This window comes from Sceloporus undulatus, chromosome 5, assembly GCF_019175285.1.
Source record: "Sceloporus undulatus isolate JIND9_A2432 ecotype Alabama chromosome 5, SceUnd_v1.1, whole genome shotgun sequence".
Classification (NCBI taxonomy): Eukaryota; Metazoa; Chordata; class Lepidosauria; order Squamata; family Phrynosomatidae; genus Sceloporus; species Sceloporus undulatus.
Genome location: NC_056526.1, coordinates 166,790,682 through 166,816,232, shown reverse-complemented (window position 1 = coordinate 166,816,232; position 25,551 = coordinate 166,790,682). Strand labels below are relative to the sequence as shown.

General features: G+C 41.7%; 1 protein-coding gene and 1 long non-coding RNA gene across 4 annotated transcripts in view; one reads left to right on the top strand and one right to left on the bottom strand.

Moving 5' to 3' along the window:
* The first annotated feature begins 337 nt into the window (after positions 1-337).
* Positions 338-25,014, top strand: LOC121931767 (cytochrome P450 2U1). Its single transcript, XM_042469770.1, has 5 exons — positions 338-910; positions 10,748-11,383; positions 16,843-17,004; positions 21,205-21,372; positions 22,296-25,014. Exons 1-5 carry the CDS (start codon positions 439-441, stop codon positions 22,472-22,474), a joined length of 1,617 nt encoding a protein of 538 aa, XP_042325704.1. The 5' UTR covers positions 338-438; the 3' UTR covers positions 22,475-25,014.
* Positions 21,202-25,551, bottom strand: part of LOC121931769 — an 8,144-nt gene continuing 3,794 nt past the window's right edge. For all 3 annotated transcript variants that reach the window (XR_006104203.1, XR_006104204.1, XR_006104202.1), the window contains exon 3: positions 21,202-21,338. This is a non-coding gene — a long non-coding RNA (uncharacterized LOC121931769). The remainder of the gene's footprint in view (positions 21,339-25,551) is intronic.

Here is a 25,551-nt window from a genome sequence, read left to right as displayed (position 1 = left end):
AGGTTGGATTCTCTGCCTCCCAAAACTAGCCTCCCCTTAGCCAGGGCAGTTAAAGCGGTTTCAAGCCGGATTATTTCTGCAGTGTCGTTTGGGACCTTAAAGTGGATTATTTCTCTGTGGTTCGTTCCGCAGTGCATCCAAATGGAACGTTCAGGTCCCAGGAGCCAGGGAAGCCCCTTTATTGCCATTGTGACGTCAGTGCTACAGAACGTTCGCTTTCAGAATCCCTCCTCTGGACCTCCCACGAAGCCCTTTTGATCTGCGTTCTGATGACTCCGCCCCTTCGGGCGGGCAGCCAATGGGAGGCGGCGCTGTTGCAAACCGGGGGCTATTTACTGTCAAGCGGTGTAGCAGCAGCAGCAGCAGCGGAGGAGGAGGATGTAGCAGAGGAGGCTTGCGTTGAAGCAGAGGAGCAGGTCCCCCTTCTTCTGGTCCTCCATGGAGGACCATGCTCCTTCCCCGGCCTCCCAGGCCTGGCCCTCGGCGCTGCTGGCGGCCACTGGGCTGCTGCTGGGGCTCTGGTGGCTGCTGGGCCGGCGGCGGCGGGCTCTGGAGGGCCTCCCTCCGGGCCCCAAGCCCTGGCCCTTGGTGGGCAACGTGGCCTTCGCCCTGCTACCCAACGCTCAGTCCCGGCGGCAGCAGCAGCTCCTCGGGGGGGCCGCCAAGGGCCAGGCCAGGCCCTTCCAGGCTCCGGGCGGAGGAGGCGGGGGTCGCCGTCCCCTCTCGGCCCACCTGCTCCTGACCGAGCTGGCCAAGATCTACGGCAGCATCTTCACCTTGTTCGTGGGCAGCCACCCCATCGTCGTGCTCAGCCACTTCGAGGCCGTCCGCGAGGCCCTGGTCAACCAGGCCGAGGTCTTCAGCGACAGGCCCAGCGTCCCCATCGTGGGCATCCTCACCAAGAAGATGGGTGAGCCCCAGGGATCAGGGAGGGGCCCTTTGCTCCATCTTGCCTCCAGGAGGGATCCCCAAAGGTCTTCCATTCTGAGGCACAATGACCAGGCGCCCTCCTTTCTCCAGGACATGGCCACCCTTTCCATCTTTCCTCCAGGAGGGGTTCCCAAAGGTCCTCCATTTTCAGCAGGACTAAGAGAACTACCATGGCAGAATGGTTTGAGAGTTGGACTATGATTCTGGAGACCAGGGTTCCATGAAACCCACTGGGTGACCTTGGGCAAGTCACACTCTCTCAGCCTCCTCAGGGGAAGGCCATGGCAAACCCCTCTGAACAAATCATGCCAAGAAAACCCCATGGTAGGTTCGCCTTAGGGTTGCCGTAAGTTGGAAACGACTTGAAGGCACTCAACAACAAGGAAAGGGCTGCATCCACACTGCAGGAATGATCCAGTTTAACCCCACTTGAAGTGCCAGGGCTCCATGCAATCAAGTTCTAGGAATTGGTGCCATAATGAACTACAGTTCCCAGAAGTCCATTGCATGGCGCCATGGCAGTTAAAGTGGTGTCAAACTGGATTATTTCTACAGTGTGGGTGTGACCTTGTTGTTGTTAGCTGCCTTTGAGTCCACCTTGACTCATGGTAACCCTATGAATGAGACATCTCCAAAGCCCCTTATATTCTACATCTCTGCTCAGGCCTGTGGTCCAGATTGAGTCTATTCATCTGTCGTGTGGTCTTTTTCTCTTTCTATTTCCCTTTACCTTTCCTAGCATCATTGTCTTTTCTAATGTGTCATCCTTTCTCATGAGGTGGTCAAAGTATAACAGCCTCAATTTAGTCATCTTGGCTTCCAGGGAGATTTCAGGCTTGATCTGTGTGTCTTTTTGGCCATCCATGGTATCCCCAGCACTCTTCTCCAGCACTACATCTCAAATGAGTTGATTTTCTTCCTATCTGCTTTCTTCACTGTCTAGCTCTGACATCCATATGTGGTTACAGGTCTAAGAAGCACAAATTTATATTTCAATGAGTGTTTTTAGTTTTTATTTCATCGTGGCCTCAATTTTTTTCTAGCATGTCTTACATTTTGCAATGCCGTGTCATCCTTTGTGGTTAGGACAACATCTGGTTACCCTGAGCAGAGAGGTCCTCCTGATCCTCCACACTTCCCTCTGCAACGAGAGGGATTGGCTCTGAAAAGGGAAAGCCAGAGAGGATCGGCTGGGTGGGGTGAGGGGACGGAAAATGGGGGTTTCATGGGACTTTGATGGGTGCTGAAGCCCCAGCTGCATTTGAAACTAACTGAAAAGCATCAGGCATCTAGAAAGATGGAGGTGCCTTAGGACTAACCTCTGGTATCATCAGGTGTACAGGCTGAGTTGCCCTTAGCTGAAATGCTTGTGACCAGAGATGTCTTGGATATTGGATATTATTATTATTATTATTATTATTATTATTATTATTGATTTTGGAATACTTGTATTTGTATATGTGTACATGATGAGCCGGCATGGTGTTGTAGTTTGAGCATTGGACTACAACTCTAGAGATCAGGGTTTGCTTCCCTGTTTGGTCATAAAAACCCACTGGGTGAACTTAGGCAAATCACCTTCTCTCAGCCTCAGAGGATGGCAATGGCAAATCCCCTCTGAAGAAACTTGTTAAGAAAGCCCTTTGATAGGGTTACCATGACTTGGAGGCCCAGACCAATAACAATATGATGAGATAGGAGCCGGCATGGTGTAGTGGTTTGAGTGTTGGACTGTGGTTTCTGGAGACCAGGGTTTGGCTTAGCCATGTAAACCCACTGGGCAACCTTGGGCAAGTTACACTCTCTCAGCTCATAGGATGGCAGTGGCAAGAAACTTCCCAGGAAAACCCTGCGATTGGCTTGCTTTAGGTTCTTGAAGGCATGCAACAACAACAAAGAAGCATAATGAAGGGATCTTGGAGAAGGCACCCAAGTCTAAACACAACATTCATTTATGTAAAAAGATCTTGTTGCACCTTTGAGACTGACTGAAAGAGAGAAGTTGGGAGCATGAGCTATGGTAGACTTGAACCCTCTGAAGCATCTGAGGAAGGAGGCTCAAGTTTACGAAAGCTTGTGCTATCAGTTGCTCTCTTTCAGTTAGTCTCAAAAGTACTACAAGATCCATTGCATGCTGATTTTCCAAACGAACATACCTATGTCTTGGAACATTTACTTATGTTTCATATACAGCTTATACACATAGCCTGGAGGTAACAGTTACAATATTTTGAATAACTTTGTGTATGGAGTATTTCACCTTGTCTTCTTAGGTGAGTGTGCAAAAGGATCTTGTAGCACCTTTGAGACTAACTGAAAGAAAGAAACTGGTAGCATGAGCTTTCGTAGACTCAAGTCTATTTGGCTTTGTACACTGATTTTCCAAACTAAAACACAGCTATGTCCTTGAATTCTTGTCTTGTCTTAGACCTGAGCACTCCTTTTTAGGATAGTAAATAGACTTTGTAAAAGATTTTGGTTTCTTTTTGTCTATCACAACCAAAATCCAGCTCATGCTTGATGGAAGATTGAGGGAGTTGTAGTCCAATAAACTAATGTTTCAAAGTAAACCCTATTGAACTGGGCAAGACTTACTGCTAAGCAAATGTCCATAGGATTGTTTTTAAAGTCAATGGAGTAATAAACATGTTCAATACATGCACAGGATTGCAGTGGATCAAACTGTAACACTACAATGGTGGTAGAATTCATAGACATAACTGTGTTTGTTTGGAAAATCTGTATGCAGAGGGATCTTGTAGAACTTTTGAGACTAACTGAAAGAGAGAAGTTGGTAACATGAGTTTCCGTAGACTTTCTACCCCATGCAACAGAAGAAGTAAACTCAAGTTCTCATTTTCAGTTAGCCTGAAAGGTGGGACAAGCCCATGAATCTGAGGAAGTAGGCTCCAGTCTACAAAAGGTCATGTTACTAACTTCTCTCTTTCAGTTAATCTCAAAGGTGCTACAAGATCCCTTTGCATACTGTTACTCTGCCAGGCATGCTAATATTATCACTGGATGGGAGAGCAGGCACTGAAACAAAACAAGAGTCCAACCCCCAGCCATGCAGGAATAATAGTGAGGAACCTTTAGTGAATCTGAGTCCTAGTAGGCCTCACAAGGTAGAAATCCCATGCAATGTGATCCTGTGCTGAGCCAGATAGTTTTACTGTGCCACATCATCTTTGTTGATGTGGTGTTTGCAAATGAATACACAAAGTATGAAGAGCTGTGTGGAGTAAAGAGGGGTATAAACATTGGAAAAAGTATATCTCTGTGTTGTAGTGAACCCCAGAAAGTGTGATGCTTTCTCTGATAACTTGTGGGGAAGGAGACTGTGGAGAAGAGGGAAGATACTGGAAGAGTGTGAGATACAGGTATACCTCAATTAAGGAAGGATGTGAATTTCTGGATAGTTCTTCTTTAACAGAGACAGAAATAACATGGAAAGAACAGGGATAGTTTCCCCACATCCCCCCCCCCAAAGAACAATTCAACCTGTTTCAGCAAACTTTTTATTCAAAATGAATAAAATGTACTTGTGATATGAAACAACTGAATCCTTAAGAAATGGTTTTGAACTTTCTAAAGACCACTTGAAGGCTTCTTTCAAAATGCATCCAGGGATGATTTTTTTCTTGCACCAGACTCTAGTTTTCTTGCGATTTCCATTTTAGTGCCCAGATTTATAGATCTGCTTTTTTGTGTTTGCACACTGGAAGGAGCTTGTGAGACAGGATTATCTGCTCTCCCCTTTTCTCTCTCTTTTGCTATCCACACATGTTCAGTAAGGATTTCCAGAGACAGCTGATATTTATGTTGCCTGTTATAAGTAGGTTTACACTGCTACAGTAGGATTGGCTAGAGCAGAATCTTTCTGCTTCTCAGGGCGAGCTTTTATTACATTATTTACTGCAGACAGACTGCTGCAAACCAGCAGTCAGATTATATGTTTCTTCATCTCTTCTTCATCCTCCCAGTCATGTTGGTGCTAAAAAACTTTCAGCTAATCAGAGGATGTGGAAGGAAAGAGTTTTCCTGGATGGGTGTAAAATGACTTTGTTAAAAGGGGCTTCTTTGTCAAAGTCTTAGTTAACTGTGGTATGATGTTGTTGTCTGTCCCTTCAAGTCATTTCCAACTTGGGCCGACTTTAAGGCAAACCTATCATGGGGTTTTCTTGGCAAGTTTGTTTAGAGAAAGTTTGCCATTGCCTTCCGCTAAGGCTAAAAGCGTGTGATTTGCCCAAGGTCATCCAGTGGGTTTAATAGCAGAGCTGGAAATTGAACCTTGGTCTCCAGAGTTATTGTCCTACATTCAAACCATTATGCCAGTACTTAAAATATTCACCATTAAAAGCCATTGGTCCTGGCCATCATCTGGTGATGCTCATGCAGGTGAGATCCTTTGGAGGAATGGAACATTCTTCCAGTGTGACCAGAGTCTGTCAGATTCATTCCTGTAATGTGGAGGAGGCGAACATGTGATGTCGAGGCAAGCTCAGGTACCCATGGAAGCCCCATCCATTCTGCAAGCCTACTTCTCTTGTTAGTGCATCAGTGATGTTGTATGCATGGAACTGGGCTCTGTTTTGTAGTGTGGAAGTTGTTGCACTGTGCATTACTCTTGAGCAAACCTGCCTAATGAGAGACCCAGAATGGTGTAGTGGTTTGAATGTTTGGCTAGGACTCTGGAGAACAAGGCTGGAATCCCTGCTTGCCCATGGAAACACACTGGGCAAGTCACACTGTCTCATCTTCAGAGAAAGGCAAAGGCAACCCCCCTCTGAACAAATCTTGTCCTGTGATAGGGTCACCATAAGTCCTTTTTTCAAGTGGGGGAAGATTACTGTGGTTACCTTCCTGAGAGGAGGCATTCTGCAAATAGACATTCAAGCTCTCCATCCACAAGCAGATACTGAGTATTTAAAGACCTTAAATGCAGGGATCTACAGATTAGCTTTGGAAGGGATTGCTTTATCAAGTCTTTTGTAAACACCGTGAGCCCCCTTCATCTTCTAGAACAGGGGTCCTCATCTGCACAAGGGCCAGGGACTAGTTTTACCCCTTCTAATCCTGCCCCACAGGTCAACCCCTGTCAGATACCCCATCAACATTGCTCTCAAATATCTTTGTGTGAGTCCTTCCCAAAATGGTGACTAGAAGTGATGTTTCTTCACCTCCTGTCACCATTTTGAGAAGGACTCAGACAAAAATAGAGGGATTTGGGGATTGGAATAAGGGGAATTGGAAGTATAATCCGATGGCAATCTGAACACAGTCATGGGGTTTAACGTTATTTTGTGATAACCCACTACAACTACACACAAATTCAGGCAATGGGAAGTCAGTCTGAATGTAATCATGGGGTTTCACGTTGTTGTGTGATAGACTGCCACACGCAAATTCGGGCAACGGCATGCTATTTTTGGGCAATGGGGAGCCAGTTCAAATGCAATGTGTATTCACGTAATTGCGCTAAACTAGCTACTTTAAGTGAATGTGTTCTGGCCCCACTTTCTTTTCATGCAAATTTAAGAGAAATTCCTCCCGTTTGATAAACTCCTAAGTGTTCAATTAAAAATGTTGCAGCTGGAGCCAAGAATTTCCAGGAAATAGTTTGAGATAATAGAAATTGTTTTACACCCACAAGTACAGTCACCCCTCTGTATCCATGGATTTTCTATCCATGGATTCAACCACCCACAGCTTGAAAATATTAAATAAGGTATATAAATATACAAACAGCAAACCTTGATTTTGCCATTTTTTATAAGGGGCACCATTTTATTACATCATTGCATTTAATGGGACTTGAGCATTCACAGATTTTGGTATCCACAGGAGGTCTTGGAACCAAACCCCAGAAGATGCTAAGGGCCCAGTGTATAACATCCGCCTGCAACATCCAAATTTGCCTCATACGGAGGAGACCATAGATTATTTCATTAATGATAAAACTGCATCGCCATGCTGCTGGCTACATCTTTCAGAAAAACTGACAAGTGTAGCGCTTTCCAGCTTTGTCTTTGCCAGCCACACCTATATGGCGAAAGCTACAGATAGGTGTATTAGATTTACAAATTATGCATAGCCCTCAGGCTGCCATAATACTGCAAAGGGAAATTGCATTGCTAAATGCCGAGTACTGACATACAACAAGATGCTGGCTAAAGATATGTTTGTTCTGAAATAATTTTAACCAGCGTTTATAGGTTAATGCATTGTCTGTGTTCTATCCTTGTTCAGCATCCCTATTTTTAAAGATTTCCTATTCATGTCATGCCAGGCTTGCTTTAGCAGCATCCTTGAAAGTTTAAAATAGCTGGGAAGAAGTGCCAAGTTACTGGGCAGTCTCTCCGTTCTGATGGAAGAATTGATATAGGCTCACAAGAATTATGGCACTGAATGTTCATTGGAAGTTTTTAAAGTGTGCTGGCTCCTTTACCCTGTAGAAGTAATTCAGATTGTCACAACTTTCAGTGCTGTAGCTCCATTCTATGGAACCCTGGGATTTGTAGTTTTATAAGATCTTTAGCCTTCTCAAGCAAAGAATGCTCATGCTTCACAAAACTACAAATCCCAGGATTCTGTAGGATGGAGTCTGCAAGTAACTCAATGATCGAGAGTTTACTCCTCCTTTAGTGGATGCTCTTGTATTCCCTTTGCTTATCTCTTAAAATTTCTTTGCAAAATTTGTAATACTCCAAGATTGCACAGTAACACTGTCATAATGGTTTTTCTTTGTATAAACCTAACGTCAACATTTAATTTCCCAAGCAAAGCATTATTATCTTATTGAACACAGTGAATTCTGGACTGTTCAAGGAACAGTTGTTTTGATCTTTCAGCAGAGTAGCTTCCAGAGATTTGAACACCGAATAAGTTTAGAGTAGTTGAAATGTTGTGAGCTTATGCTTTAACAATGGGATTCATGCATTTTATCACCAGCATGAAATTCATGGGAGTCATCATAAGTTGACAGACAACTTGAAGGCACACACACACACACACACACACACACTTCTCAACACTTAGAGGAATAGTATGGACGTATCCTGGTTTGACGTAAGTAAAACTTGCTTCTATAGAATGCATTTACATATATTTGTGTTCTACAACAGCAACATGTTACAAAATGCACAAACAAAAATTTCTCCCAAAACCAAGTTGTAATTAAATTTGTGGTTAGATAATAGTGTCTTGGCTTAACCTCAAAGCATCATAAGCTTATTAGAACTTTTACACGTGTTGTAGCTCGGACATGTTACTTTTTCAAATATCTCTCACTGGCAAACACAGAGATACATACACTGGCTTGCAAACAGCACAACTTCTAAAATATCTGTTAATTTATTTTGGCTGAGCAGTTAACTTAGCCAATGTGATTATATCCAAAGTTAGCCCCATTTCTCAGTCACTTATTTCATTTGTGTATCTCACTCCTGCCTCTTACCTGCGAATGATACACAATCAATTCCTAGTAAGACTAGCAATCCCAGAAGGTTTTTCATTTTACAAAAGTTGTGACTAGTCAGCAAATGCAACTTGACCTGGCTATTTGGCTCAGGTATCCTCAGACGTAGACTACTGCCACATTGTACATGGGGCTGCTTTTGAAGGCTGCACAGAATACAAACTTAGTATTCCATACAAAACTGTGAAAACACAGCTGCTAGGTTGTGAACAGAGCCCAGGTACTGGGAATACATATTGTTGTTTAAAGAAATTCACTAGTATCTGATCTGTTTCCAAGCAAAATTCTATTATTTATTCATTTATGACACTGTTTTGTCAGGAAATTGTCCTTGAAGCAACTAGGAATGATATCTAAAAGATGTACTCGCAGGCAATCACTAGCACTCTACTAAACTAACTTCTTATTTGATAGGACAATCCACCTTAATATCTAATCAGCATTTTGCTCGTTGCCACTATATGTGAGATATAACATTGTTGCCGTTGAGATCCTTGAACTTTGATTTTATGTTCTGGTCAATTTGAACTATCATGTCATGTTATCTTCTTCTTGTGGACTGTTTGAACTGTTGGGTTTGTTCCAGAAAATAATGGATTATTTTAACCCCTTATAGAACAATGAACATTGTACATTCTGATGCTGATTCTCTGAAAGCATCTTTCTCCAGTACACCTGTCCATTTGTGGCACATCACAATCTGAGTTGTGTAAAATGCTCTTTCAGATGTGTAAAATGCTCTTTAGCTTGGAGGTCATGGCAAATCCCTTTCTGGACTATAAGTCTATAGTTCTAGCAGATGTTAGGACCATTGAAGGAAACGGTTCCATAAATGCAGCCAGTAACTGAAGATTTGATCCTATGAATTTTCCAGCCTTAGAAAATACTATAATAATAATAATGATGATGATGATGATGATTTATTTATAGCCCACCCAATCACAAGGAATCCGCTATGTCTGTTGTCAAGGCAGTGAAAATCCTCTGTCTGAGAAGCTGAGATAAAAAAGGCAGTATATAAAGAGTATACAGCATGCAAATACAAGTGAGTGTGGTCTAATGGTTTGAGTGCTGGCCTATGACTCTGGAGACCAGGATTTACATCCCTCTTGGCCATGGAAACCCGCTGGGTGACCCTGGGAAAGTCACACTCTCTTAGCCTCAGAGAAAGGCAAAGACAAACCCCTTCTAAACAAATCTCCCAAGAAAACCTTGTGACACGTCTGCCTTAGAGTTGCCATAAATCAGAAACCACTTTGGGGGGCATTTAATGACAACAAGGAAGGCTGAACCCCCCCCCCCCCCCCACAATGTCCCAGCTCCAGTATTTCTTCCATTCCTCATCACTGACAGGCTCTCTGCTTCTCATATATGGCATGGAGGAGTATCTGTGGCTCTCCAGGTATTACTGTATTCTCATTTCCCAGCAGCCTTAGATATCCCTCTAATGAGGGATGAATGGACTAATCGCTCATCAGTATCTGGAAAACCAAAGGTTCCTCTCCTTGCTGTATGATGATGGTAAGAGCCTTCGTGAAAGGGATTACTCCAGTTCCCCTTTCCATTTTATTATCAGTCCCCTTACTATGATGAGCCTATTTAGACCTCCTTTCCTAGGTTCCCTGCTGTCCTTCCCCACCTTCAAATTCTCTCACATTCTTATTTGATGGGACAATCCACCTTAATATCTCATCAACATTTGGCTCGTTGCCCCTACATGTGTGATATAACATTGTTGCTGCCCCTATATCCCAAGTCTTTGTACAGTTGGTGCTCTGTATCCACAGATTTTTTTTATTCATGGATTCAACCATCCAGTGATTGAAAATATTTTTAAAATTATATAAATTCTTTGTTTTTGCCATTTTATGTAAGGGACACCATTTCACTATGCATTGAGCATCCACAGATTTTCATATTCATGAATGGTTGGTGTTACCCGGTGCATTTCACACTCCCTATACCCCTCTGGTGATGCTCCTGATGTTGTGGACAATGATAATGAGTTTTCCAGCATAATAATCTAAATAATCTTTTAAGATCTAGTATGGTATGGTGATTTGAGCACTGGACTAGAAATGTGGGAGACCAGAGTTCACATCCCCTTCTAATAGTGTTGCCTTAGGATTGCAGTAAGTTGGAAATGACAATATTTTTTTCTCCCCACCCATTTGTTTATGGTCCAGCTTTCCACTAGCAGGCATCTGTCAAAAACCTCTCTGAAATTAATTCCAGCCCTCAGATTGTGGGAAACCATGTCCAAAGTCAAAAATGCCAGAGGTGGGAGTGAGGCTAAACAAGACCCCTGGAGATCTCAACCTTTTTTTCCCTTTTCTTCAGGTGTGGTGTTTGCCCCATATGGCCCGGTATGGAAAAAACAGAGGAAGTTCTCCCATTCAACTCTGCGTCACTTTGGGTTAGGAAAGCACAGCCTGGAGCCAAAAATAATTGAAGAAGCCAAATATGTGAAGGGAGAGATCCTGAAACATGGAAAGGAGCCATTCAATCCCTTTCCAATTATTGGCAACTCTGTATCCAACATCATTTGCTCAATGGCCTTTGGTCGGCGCTTTGACTACGACGACATAGGATTTAAGACCTTGTTGAAGCTCATGTCGCGTGGTCTGGAAATTAGCTTGGACAACCAAATCCTTCTGGTCAACATCTGTCCTTGGCTGTACTACCTCCCTTTTGGATCTTTCCGAGAACTCAGGCAGATTGAAGTGGACATCACAGCTTTCCTGAAGAAAATAATAACACAGCACAGGGAAAGCCTGGATGCCCAGAATCCCCGAGACTTCATCGATATGTATCTCCTTCATGCGGATGAGGAAAGAAAGACCAACAGTGAAAGCAGCTTTAACGAAGACTATCTATTCTTTATTATTGCGGATCTTTTCATTGCAGGCACGGACACGACATCTAACACACTGCTCTGGAGCTTGCTTTACATGTCTCTTCACCCACAGGAACAAAGTAAAGCACTGCTTTTCAGAATGTCTGATTAGGGGGACCATTGTGCCAGGGACCCATACCATATATGGCTACATTTTTTCTGTCTTTCCTAGAAACTTGCTAGGAACTGGCAGCTAATGGCTCAGGGACCAGCTCCAGTCCAGGGACCACCACTTTTAGTAGCACTGGAATAAAAAGTGCTGTTTTTTTATAACATTTCTCCTATGGTTAGCTTGCATTAGAGTTGTCCTTAAGTCAGAGGTTTTCCCTGCTAAGCCAATACTTTTAAAATGGGGACAAAGCTTTGGAAAGTTACATTTTTGGACCACAACTTCCAGGCGACCTTATCTACTGGCCTTGTTGTCTGGGGAATTCAGTGAATTGGGGTGCAAAGAAAATTACTTATCTAGCCTGTGGCCAGAGAGAAGCATTCCACAGGGTTAGTAACAGAAGTCAGTGGTGTTGGGTGCCTGGCATGATCCCTACCTTAGCAGGGTGTGTGATGACCATTGCTGAAGCCTTCTTATACTCCTGGCGCTTCTCTCCTTGCGGCATTTGTCTGTCACGGTCAAATGAACAAGGGAAAAGAACAGAAGCTCCTCATCACCTCACATTCTCCCTTTAAGCAGATGTGTTTGTTGGGCTCAGAAGGAAGGGAGAGCTGCAACAAATAGGCTTATTCAAAGTGTTTTGTCAAAGGACCCTCTAGAACATAACTACTTGTTGACTACAACTCCCAACATGGCCAGTGGAGAGTAGTAGTCCAAATGTAGTATTGGGATTTTTGGAGATATAGTCCAGGATAGTAACTTTTCAACGCTGTGCTCTAGAACATTTTTACATGTACTTGTCTAGCTAAGAATTACTAAGCACTGGGTACAAAGCTGGAGCAGGTCCAAAGATGTAAGGTCATGTTTCCAATAATGGTAAAGGGGCTGCAGTAGTGGAGATTGGTGGGTCCACCGGAGTGGTGTGGCATGTTGAACATGCTCCAGATTTTAGCTGGCATTTTAATGGTGCTGTCTGAGGTGTTGAAATTGCCGTGGTTGAATTGCTGATCATGAGAACTGTTCTCACCTTTGAATCTAACATCTTTAAAGGAAAGCACACTTTGAAAGCAACAACAAATTACAACATTTTGAAAACTTGGCAACAAGAGGAGGGAAGGGAAGAACTGGACACACATATGTCTGTTCTTTACACTGCAAACAGTTAAGCAACCTGTTTCTAATGGCAAACTCAGCGGCCTTGGGCAAGTCTGTCCCTGAGCCCAAACTGAGCCAGTGAGAAACAGAAGGAGGTATACTGACATGCTTGTGTGAACCCTGATGTAGGTATGCTATTTTTATCCAATTCAAAGAAGCAGTCAGCAGTTCTGATTTCCTGCAACTGCTGTCTGTGCCAGTCAGTCCCCTGGCTGCACAGTCGTCACTGGTAGGTTGCTGGGTTTTGTTTTTGTTTATGAAAACTTTAAGTCTGCATTAATTTCAGTGGAAAGAAAGAAAAACACAGCAACTCCTTGGCAGAAATGTGAGAAACACTCTTGTTGGTTGCTGTATGTCTTCTCCCACCCGTTTTCCCCACTCTGCAGTAGTACTGTCAGTCTTTGGCTGCAAAGAAGCTCTTGGTGGCCATGATCCATTTGAGTTTCACTGTATGTTTGGATTTAGATTGGCTCAGAAATGGACAGAGCTATTTTACTGGGTGCTTCCTCCACCCTCTTTCTGACAACTATTTTTATTTATTTATTTATTTCTGAGCCAATCCTATGTAAACTACCAGTGGACTTTCTACTGAGCTCCTACATTCACTTGAAAGATGTATCTAATGGCAGACATTGTATTTAACAGAATTAGTGCTCCCATCTTGATTTCATTCATTCACTCTATAAATTCTGCAAAGATCAAGATTTTGCTGCTAAAGTCAATAATTTATAATTAATTAATAATTTATAAGTCACCCTGCAAGCTCTTGTTGGCTGAAGGGCAGGATGTAAATAAGCACACCTCAGTTAAAAAAAAATTAAGTGCCAGAAAACAGAAATAACATGGAAAAAATAGGGATAGTTTTGTACATCTCAAAAAAAGAAGAGTGGTTCAAAATGTTTAAGCAAACGTTTTATCTAAAATGAACAAAATGCATGTGTGATATGAAATCAGGTCAGCTAAGTCTTGTATAAGTTTTTTTTTTAAAAAGCTTTGAATCTTCTAAAGACCATTTGAAAGCTTCGTCCAAAACACATCCAGGGATGACATTTTCTTTTGCCTGATTCCCCTTGGTGGCCAGATGTATAGATTTATGTGGTGTTTGTTTGTATGCATGCTGTGAGGTGAGGAGCAGGTGCTCCCTCTCCCCTTCCCTCTTTTGCTTTTCACACAGACTGTTCTTGTTGCTCTGTGAGGGATTCTGGAAACAACTGCTGTTTACCTTGCCTGTTGCAGGCAGACAAACAACTATAGTCGGCCACAGACTGACCAAATCTAACCTGTGGAGGGTAATCTTAGGGTTGCCATAAGTTGGAAACAACTTGAAGGCACACAACAAAACCTGGTCAGACCACAACATTTTGCTCACCCTTGCAACTGAGAAGATGAGCAGGACATGGAATCCCTGTGTTACCTCCATTCTCCTTGGGTTGGAAGGAGCTTTGCGGATGGCAGGGAGGGTGATTTGGAAAGTGAGTGGAGCAAAGGAGTGCCCTATATTTTGTCTAGGAACAGAACTAAAAACTGGAAAGCACGTATTCACTGTGGAAGAATGAAGGTAGGCAAAGTTCCACATGCTATAGCATGGTGAAAACCTTTTCTTCTTAAAAAGCCCAGTGCGTTTCGGCCTTATCACCAGTTGGCCTCCTTCAAGGACAATTCTCTCTAATTTCTGGAGTTGCAGTCTGCACTCTCTATAGAAGTGGACCTTCTACAGTACTTAGAAATCCTTCCTTCTAATACTCAAAGGCTGAATACAGCAGGCCCTGCACATTCACTGGGGTTAGGGACATGGGACCCCTGTGAAAGTGGGAAAACTGCAAATAAAAAAAACATTTTTTTTTTACTTGAAAGAATACCTCTCTGGGAATCTCTAGGTCCTCTAGCACAACTTTGTGGTCAACAACCACTGGAAGATGGCTAAAGAAGTGTGCTGGAGAACCTACAAATGCCTACAGACGTGTTCTTTCTAGGAATCTCTAGGTCCTGCAGTGCAGCTTCTGGCAAAACTTGGCCATATAGAGTCATGTTGGAGAACCTAGATTCCTAGATAGAGCATATTAATCAAATCCATAAATAATCAAATACGCAAAAGTCAAAGCCGCAAATGTGTAGAGCTAACTGTACTTCTAATTCTAATACTTGCGTTGGGTTTTTAAAGACATCATATAGCACAAGGGACTTTGTCTCCTTTCATTCTTCCGTGGGTGCTCAATTTATGTTTATAACTTCGTGTGTTTTATGTGATTTTATATGGCTTTAGCATTATGAGTTTAATTGGTTTTTTTTAATTTTTATTCTAAAGTTTTAAAACTATTCCATCAGTTTGCTGCCTTGGGTCCCTTTGCAGGAGAAAGGTGGCATATACATTTAATTAATTAATTAATAATGTCTTGTCTAGGCAGAGATAACTTGGGGATTCTCTTCAGGAGATTCTTGCCATCCAATCAGTAGGTGAAGAATATATAAAGAAACCTTTTCTCACTTGAGAAACTGGAAATAGGCTTTGGATCTGATGTGATGAACTGTCATTAGAGGAGTTGAGGAGTGTGGCTGTAGCCTCTGGTATCATCTGGCCAACCACATTAGTCCTTGAACACAAGCCAGTTCTCATGAGTAAAATAGTTCCCTACTCCTGGTTTTGGATATTTCTTGGTTTGCCCACTATTACAACTACGGACTTCACTGGCCAGTCCTAAGAGGTGCTAAACTAATTTCAAAGAGCTTTCAAAAGCAGGGGAGATGTGGATCTCCTAATAGACAAAACATACTGGCAATATGAGTTGAACCCTGAGTAGTAAGTGTCCATTAATAGGACAAAAACTACAAGTGTGTGTGATGATGGTAAATGCACATTTCAATTATGGGTTGTCAGGCCTTGTGCTTTGATTAGCTGAATGACTGATGGAGATATCGCAATCCATCCATGGCATCTCCATGTCCTCCTAAGGAATAAGAGTCAGAAAGAAATGAAACTGAAGCTACTTCAAAACTGCCCCCCAACACGTTCTTACCCCATGCTTTTCCTAATGTGGAAATGATGTGTGGGTTTCTAAAGTAACTCCAGAAACAATGAGCCAGAACTTGGAAAAGTTACCATTTTAGACTATAGCTCCTACCTGGCTAGCATAGACAGTTTCTGAGTGAGGATCTGAGAGGAGGTCAGACAAAAAAGCAAGAATCGGTAGATTTCATGGATGTCAATACTGCTGCTGGAGCTTTTCTTCTTCTTCAAGATACTAGTTTATTTTAATTTCTACCAGAAATGCGTGTTAAATGGGTTGTGCCATCAATATTGAATCATATGTATCTTTTTATCAATAAGCCTAACTACTAACTTTAGCTTTAAAATGATCGTAGAGCAATTTTAAACATAGCTAAAAGAAAGAGTCTGAGTCCTATTTTTTCAAATAGGTTTTGTAAGATTGTAGCCTTGGTATTCTGAATTTAGCCACCTGAGGGCAGTGTTTACATTTTAATTCACAATAGTGATTTCAAAACAGGAATAAAGGACAGTCATAAGGGATATGCAGGGCTGACAACCAGGAAGCAGCTGTTAACAAGTTTATGCTAAATACGAAATGTAATTATTGATTTCTGTTAACCTAGCCCTATATCTGTATAATTAACATATTGTCATATGCTTAAATTACATGATGACCACATTTCAGTCTCCATGAAGGGTCCATACCTCCCAAATATGAGATTTTTCGCATCTTGTTCAGTCTATATAAAAGGAAGAATTTGCAACCTTCAAATAGGCAACATCTCTTATAATAAAGGATACTTGCTAGCCCTATAGGGAACAAATTATCCAGCTCTCAAGTAAGGGATATCCCTTATAATGAGGGACACCTGGCAACCCTAGCTAATGTATACAAGATATAAGATCAGTATGGAAATATCAGTATTGATGCAAGTAATTGCATAAATCCATTCCTTCCCATCCCCAGCTGTGATTGTTACTTGAAAAAGAAACACAGAACTCATCAGGTAAAGAAGAACCCAATTTGCAGTGTTATACCAGCCCTTTCCCTCTCTGGCACTTTAGGATTCCCACATTAGAAGGTGAGAACAGTTACTAGTAGAGAAACTACAACTCCTTTTGCCCATCAGCATGATCATTGACCATGTTGGCTGTGGGACTCTGGGCATTCTAGGCCAAAAATGGTAACTTTCCCCAGCTCTGTCCATCCTAGTACATTTGTTATGGCTGCAGATGCGTCAATCACTTCTTCTTCCAATGCTGACCTTATTGTATTTTCTTTTGCATAGAAAAGGTTCAGGCAGAAATTGATTTGGTCATTGGACGAGAGAGGCCTCCTACTCTTGCTGACAAAGCACGCATGCCCTTCACAGAAGCAACGCTCATGGAAGTTCAAAGGATGACCGTCGTGGTTCCTCTTTCTATTCCTCGAATGGCCTCAGAAACTACAGGTGAGTACTGCTCTGGACTCTGGGTTACATATGCATATTTCTGTTTGGTAGAAGTTTATTTTAACTGTTTCCTATATACATCGGAGAGGTACTCACAAAGAGTTATTTAAATTTGGAAAATATTATTATTTTTTAGGCGTTAGAGTCCAAAAAATTATTTGCAGTGGAATACCAGGTGCTCTAGGCTATATTCCAACAAATGCAGTAGCAAACCACCTCTGAGTATTCCTTGCCTATGAATTTAATGGGATCACTACAAGTCAACAAGCACATGCTTCGCTTTTATTTATAGTGGACAGAAGCATCTGCTTGCCTTTTTCAAGCATTCTTGGTAAACATGTGGCAGTGGCCTAAATATCCTAAAGGGACCAGATCCAGTATGATCCTGGAAGCTAAGAAGGGTCATCTTGAATGGGAGACCACCAATGAATACCAAGTGCTGTAGTCTATATTTCAGAGGAAGGAATTGGCAAAAATCACCTGATTATTCCTTGCCTAAGAAAACCCTATGAAAAAAATTATTCACACATTCACACCACTTTAGGATGTCTTTGGCCTGGTACAAACCGGCAGGGAGCGGCATGCCAATTCTAGAGTTCCATAGCATGCACAAACTGCATGCACCTCCTGTCCATATGGCGGCTGCCATGGTGACGTCGACGTCGCGCAATGTCCAGACGTCACTTCCAGGAAGTGATGTCACGGTGGCGTCCTTTCCCCTTTACAGTGCAGCAAAAAAGAAGCCACTTATAGTGGCTTCTTTTTGGTAACGTGTTGGTGCTGCACAGTGCGGCCACTGCGGCAACAACAAAGGGGAAAGACGGGTGGCACGGAGCCACCCGTCTGTACCGTGCTCTTGTTACAGCAAACTGCTACATGAAGCACATACCCTCCAACTGTCCCAATTTGACAGGAGGAGTTCTGATTAATCTATTTTCCTACTTTTTCAGCTGTTTTAAAATGTCTCTGTTTTCCCCTTTTTCTCTGCCTTTCACCTCAGCTTATTTCAATTGCTGCAAACTGAATCCAAAATGAAAAAGTACAGTGGACCTTCCACTTTCAGCGTCACTGGGATTAGGGGCACAAGACCCCTATGAAAGTGGAAAAAACACTGGTTTTTAGCCTAAGAAAGTACTAGGAATTTCTAGGTCCTCCAATGCATCTCTGTGGTCAATATCTACCAAAAGTTGACCATAGGATCACACTGGAGGACCTACAAATGCCTGAAGAAGTGTTTTCTCTAAGAATCTCTAGGTCTTCCATGACTCTATGGTCAACTTCTGGTAGAGTCATGCTGGAGGATCCAGAGATTACTAGAGAGAACATATTAATAAAATTTGCAAATAATCAAATCCTCAAACGTCAAAGCCACAAATGTGGAGGGCTGACTGTAGTTTTTCATGCAATTAACTCAGCAGGGGAAAGAGGAGAGAAAGAACCTTGCCTTACTAGGTGGATTAAGGTAACAGCAAACTGCTGCAGCCTTTCCTAGCTTGTGTTTTTTCCTCAATAACAGCCTTTGTCATCTTGGCCACACTCTTATGTTGCTTTACCAAATGTGTCTGGGGCTGATGCTGCACTGCAGAAATAATGCAGTTTGACACTACTTTAACTGACATGGCTCAATTAGATGGAATTCTGGAATTTGTAGTTGTGGCACCAGAGCTCTCTGACAAGAGGTTAAATAGCATACAAAACTGAAATTCCCAGGATTCCATAGCCTTGAGCCATGGCAGCAAATGTGGTGGCAGACTGCATTATTTCTGCAATGCAGATGGAGGTCTGGTTTTCATCTATGAAAAGTTGGAGGGTGTGAAAGGAGGCTAATTTTATACTGTCGGTGTGTGCCAAATTTTAGTTGACCTATTATACTGCAAAACAATTTTTTTAAAGGTACTATGAAGGGAGGAGCAGGGCAAGCCTGGTTGGGGCCAGCCAATCACAATTCAGGGAATGCTATAAAAACCCGCTAGTTTGACCTTGGACAAGTCATACTTTTTCAGCTTCAGAGGATGGCAATGGAAAAATTATCTCTGAAGAAACCTTCCAAGAAACCCCACAATAGGTTCACCTTAGGGTTGCCATATATTGGAAATGACTGAAAGGCATACAACAATAGTATAGGAGAAAGGATTTTTTTAAAAAAGGCTTGTAACTGACAGAGGGCAGAGGGGGAAAGATGTAATAGAGATAGGACAATCAGCCAGGGGGAAGAACTGAATAATATTTTGAGGAGCCATTAAATAGTACAAGGGTAAATGATTAATCTGAGTGTGTCCTAATAAACTTCTTCTTGTTTATTCCTTTTTTACACCTGTGTCTGGCTCTTCCTGTTAAATTTTGATAGAGAGTCTGATCATGCTTAGCACAGTGAACCCACAGAACAACACATCCTCTTGTTCACATAGGAATCACCTTGAGGCCCAGGTACCTGTCCCAGGGAGGAATCTTTGAGGGTGGAAGGAAAGGGACAGGAGCCCAAGGGCTGGAACTGTGAGATATGTGCAGTCAGGGTCTAACAAAAGCACCACTTTGAAGCTTTGTCTCCCACTCCCAAACTATGCCCAGTCCCCAAATGCAGTGGGGAGAAAACGCAAATGTAAAGACACCTTCAGCCATGTTTGTTATTCTTGTTGTTAGTTGCCTTCGACCCGCGACGACTCTGTGAATAAGACATCTCCAGACTCCCTGTTCTCTACCTCTCTACTCAGGTCCTGCAGGCACAGGCCTGTGGTCTCTTTGACTGAGTCTAACCATCTGGTCCTCCCCTCTTTCTACTGACTTCTTCCTTTCCTAGCACCACTGTACTTTCTAATGTTTAATTTTTCTTCATGATGTAGCCAAAATACAAAAGCTTCAATTTAGTTATCTTAAGCTTCTAGAGAGAATTCACGCTTGATCTGTTCCCAAACCCATTTGTTTGTCTTTTTGGCTGTCCACGGTATCCGCAGCACCACATTTCAAATGAGTTCAGTTTTCCCCCATCAGCTTTTTTTACTATTCAGCTCTCACATCAGTACATAATGACATGGAATACAGTGGCTTGGACTATCCTCACTTTAGTGTTCAGAGTTATGTCTTTATAACAAAATAAAAAACGTGAAAGTGTTTAAAGCTGTATTTCTGTCATTCACACAAGACAGTAAGAAGAAATCAGAATTGTTTTCAGGGGCACCTGTGAATTCAATCTAAGAATGGGGCAGTAGCTTAGAATGTAGCAAGAGACAACTGTGTTTGCAAACAAATCCTCTAGTAAAGTATGGTTTGGATATAAGGGGTTTGATATTTGGGAAGCAGAGAACATGGAAAGCTTTCTTTCATACCACTGATCAATTTAGGTTACTACTAACTTCACTAATTGGTAACAGCTCTATAACGCTTGAATCAGACAGGAGTTTTGCAGACAATCAGTCCCTTATCTGTTCTTTGTTTGCTTCAAAGAGGAAAACCAGAGCTAAAACAAGAATGAAGGAATGGACTGTGATCAGACATGAATGCTTGGACTCTAGTCCATCTCTGTGCATCTAGCGTTTTGTAGATAACTTGTTAATGAGTTACTTTTTCAACAAGCCAAGTCACCAAGGGCTAGTTTTGCACTGCAGTATAGACTGCAGTGTTGTTTTGTAGCACTTTGTAACACCTTTGAATTGGATGACCTTCTTCAGCTGCTAACAGATTTGAAGTAGGAAAGCCTATGATTTACAGAGCCATAAAGGTTATATTGGCCTTTCTTATTCTCTTATGGCTTTAAATGAAAGTTTGACTTGCCTCCCTTCTTTCTAGAAAATACCACAAATTTAAACTATACACAGAAACACAGAATTACATTCTGGCAACACCTGAAATGATTTCCATCCCCCAACCCAAATGCATACAATACTTACTTACATATTTTCAGAGGACAAGTGTTCAACATGGCTGTACCTGCTGCCATTGTTTTTAGCTTTGGGTTTTTAGTAGTTTTGCTGATTCTTGATTAGGTTTTTGAGCCTTTCACAGCCTCATGGGGATTATGGACTGTCTAGTCCAACACATCTAAAGGGCCTTGGGTTGGATAGGTTGAGGGATATACTGATGCAAACCACTTGGTAGGAGTTGTTCCTCCAGAAATCTTTGAAAGAAAGAAATAGTATTCCTGGGAAAAATATTTCCATAAGTATAACACCATTTATTAAACTCTCTCTTTGCTTGTCTTTTAAGTGCTTCAAGGCTACACTATTCCAAAGGGCAGCGTAATCATTCCTAACTTGTGGTCTGTCCACCGAGATCCCAGGATATGGGAGGAACCAGATGATTTCCACCCAGCAAGGTTTCTGGATGAGAACGGCCAGCTCCTAAAAAAAGAAACATTTATTCCTTTTGGAATTGGTAATTATTTAACTTTGTTTCCCCCCCCCCCCCCATTAAGATTGTGAGGACATACATAATAGGATATCTTTAAAACATACATAATACATTTTGCTGGTATATGTGGTGCCCCAAAAGTCTGGAGCATCTGCTTGCTTATTCCTGGCTCACCTAACATGGCTAAAATTTGGGGACGTCAAGTATGTGGCTTGTGAATTTCATTAAGGGTTGCCTATCTCTGTCATCCCTCTACAGTTTGAAAAAGTTGGTGAGGGAGAGGCCAAGGAGGGGAAAGACTGTAAAACTGAAGCTTACACACACACCTTTATATGGTCTCTGTTGCTTCAAAGTGAATTGAAAATGATACTATAACTGTATCTTTATGACATGAAAACCTCAGTCATAATTTCTTTTGTGATTCTCTTTACTCTTACCTGGATTCTCATCCTGTCCATAGTTCATATTATTGGTTAGTGAGACCTTTTTTAAAAATTCCAAATGCAAAAGAAAACAAAGAAAAGAGAAAGGGAGGAGAGAAATGCATAGGATGTAATAATAAATTAGACATATATATTATATGAGGGTTGTGAGATTTTTTTTATCATAAGGGAATCTGTGTGTATTTTTTCTGGTTTAAAGAAGTGCAACTTTAGAATGCATTTTTTCCATTGACTACAATGTCTTTGTACATATTTTTCAGTGGTATGCATTTTTAGCTGTTTGCATTTTTTGAAATATACACATGTGAATTTGCTTTTTTTTATTTTTCACGTTGTGCTGGATATCACAACAGATGTTGGTTAGCACCTAATAAATGCTTTCTCTGGTAATTCTTTTCCATTCTTACTCATCGACTTAATCAAAACCTAAATACTACTCTGACCTGTGAATGGTTGGTTTTTTTCCTTTCCATTTCTGTTTAACCTTTTTGATTTCTCTCTCAGGGAAACGTGTATGCATGGGAGAACAACTAGCTAAGATGGAGCTGTTCTTGATGTTTGTAAGCCTCCTGCAAAGTTTCACTTTTCTGTTCCCCGAAGATGAAAAGAAGCCACCAATGGAAGGACGATTTGGCCTAACATTAGCTCCATTTCCATACAATGTAATTGCCTTAAAAAGATGAAGGAACCTTGGTCAGGAATGATGCATGAAGCTTGTAATATTCCTATGAAATTCAGGGATATGTATGAATTGTACTTCACTAACACAGTCACCAACTCTGAGCAGGGATGGGGATCTTTCAGCCAACAGGGTGTCCAAAGCACTTTCCCCTTAGCATGGGGACTCTTTAATGTGTTGAAAACTTTTGACTGTGAGAAACCAAACAAATTTTCTAATCCTCAAAGTTGTAGAGAAACTGCAGAATAAATAGGAATCAAGTGGCATTTTATATTAGATTACAAGCAAGTAGGAGGAGAAAATCGGATGATAATAGCAGGTGAAAATCGGTAGAACTGAAAGTAGCTTTGTATTTGCTTATCTCTTTCACATAAGAATTTTGACATACTTTTGAAAATATTCATCAAGGATATACAGAGATGTATCTTAATAATACAATACTCTGTTTTTCTTTTCCTACTACTGGGTCAGTCAGATTTCCACCTAACATCACTGTGAAAAAAGCAGTCTTGTATACCACTGCTTCAAGTGCTGATTCAGTCCTCAGGCTTGCCATTCCCACATGCTTCAGGCAAACTGACTGGTAAAAAATAATATTGCATCATTTGCACATCTATTTGATTAAATGGGCATTTAATTATCTTCAAAAATGTAAAAGATTTTTGTAAAACAAAAATTTTGGAAGACCTATTCCAGGGACTTCCACATGGTTACTGATGTTACTGGTTTCAGACAATCAGCACTATGCACACCTGGTTTCCTGTTTAGTCATAGGCGTGGTACAAACCACCTAAATGCAGCATACTCCTGATGATATTAGGGTTAGGGACCAAGCACCAACCGCATGGTCCCAAACCCTAGTACGGACTGGCAGCGTAACAATGGTGGCATCCTGTGTACACGGGCACTGCCATTGTGATGTAAGCACCGGGTTTTTCCAGGTTCTTTTTACTCCAGAGGGAAGCTGCACGGTGTGGCAGCTGTGGCTTCCCTCTGGAGGGAATTAGGCCGCTGGCAGGCCGCCCCTTTGGGGCGCTCTGTACCACGCCATTGTGACCTTGATTTCAGCTGGGATTGTGATATAGAAGAGATAGAAAGGTAGTGAGTGTATTTCCACAGCTCGCATAATTTGTCTGTATATGATCTGAGATTTGTTTCATAATATTCCTGTTTATTATTGTTGAAATCGGATATTTTGGGGAGTAATTTGTCTTTATGCCTTGCCTGTATTCTGAGTTTTCCATAGACTAGGCTGAGCTGAAGGTGAGAGAACTTCAGCTGATTTTTAGCATCTGTACTGAAAACATTTTTAGGATCAATATAAATTTTAGGAAAAGTGTTTACATCAGCCTCTGACAAACTGGTGCCCGCACATTTTTGGACTACCAATCTCATAGTATCCAACCACTAGCCACACTATTTAGCGATTATGAGAACACTAATGAAAAAATTGGAGCGTAACAGTTGAAGGAAGCCTGGTTTTGGATGTTTCAAATTGTCTGGGTCCAAACAATCTGGAAGTCTCCTTGTTCCAACCTTTACAAGATTAAGAGTAACCCCCTACTGAGTCATTTTACTGTGTGTGGGATAAAATCTTATCCTAGTGTTCTCCCTGCCTTTCCTTCTAACCTTGCAAGACTATGAAAGCAGAAATTATGATGCATGTTTCAAGTTAGCCAGGAACATTTTCCTGGTTCTTGTTAGCGAATTAACAGCATGAATTTAGATGATTGCATTGCTTTGCTGTGGTGGCCATGAACATCTAAAAGATGATGCACTTTCATAATGGTCATATAAGAAAATGGCAGGCAAGTAACAATATCCCTGCATGTGTACCATACATGCATTCCCAGGGAAGGGAAACCATACTGCCAAAACCTCAGGCTGGCCTTTTTGACATTTCACTGTAAATATAGAGTTAATTTTAAGGTATTTGTCAGTAAGAGGAAGCAGTGATGTGGTACAAAAGTGGTGTAAGCCAGTGTACAGACTGTACAAAATTGTACAGATATGAGCAACAGCAAGCATTCAGTGTGGGTAAGCCTTTAGGAAGGGTGGTGCCAACTTCCTTGGACATTTCCTAATCCTGGAAGAGCTACAATTGCACTGCAAGCTTTCAACTGAACAATCTTAGAATGGATAGACTTTCAAGAAGCAAACTGTATTACTAAGCTGGCAATGCACCTAATCCTTTATGTGGCATGCAAGGCCTCTTGTAATAAGCCAGCCTTTTAATGAAGCACTTTATAATTTTTTTCAGGATCCAAAGATCTTTATTTCTATATTAGAAGGCATGAATGGCCTCACTAATGGTGATATATATGTAGATCGCTTATCTCTTGCTGATGTTTACTTTGTCTATCTTCTTCTTGCAAAATGAACAACTCATTTTGAATTTTAGTATGGATGATGGCATTACTGGTAAAAGCTAGCATTTGAGACCATTGCTGTTTTTAAAGGTGCCTATATTTCTACATACAGACTGAGATCTGTCTCTCAGTATAAATCTTTGTCTAAATAAAACTTTTTATTTTAAAAGCTTAACTGACTGGAGATCAATATTTGATTTAGAATAAATTCAGCTTTGTGTCTATTTGGTAACTGAATATACCATAATTTTTAAATTGGTCCTTCCTAGATAGTAGGGATATTATTTAATTTAGGGCCGGAACACACAGCCCCTTAAAGCCACCGTCCGGGCAGCTTGGGAGTGTGGCGTTTATACGCTGCATGCTCTGAAGCCACCCTGAAGCTGTCTGGAAGTTGGGCAGCCACCAGGACATGAGAAGTTTAAGATGCTACGGTAGCACAGCGTTTACACACCTCATGCAACTACAGTGGTACCCCGGGTTACGAAATTAATTCGTTCCGCGGTTAATTTCGTAACCCGAAATACCTTCGTAAGCCGAATTCCCATAGGCGCTAATGGAAAAATAGCTCTCTGCTGCCCTCCGGTGGCGGAAAATAGCGCCGCGGTTTTTTCGTAACCCGAAGAAACCTTCGTAAGCCGAAGCAATAAATCCCTATGGGATTTTTTCGTATCCCGAAAAATTCGTAACCCGGCGCATTCGTATCCCGGGG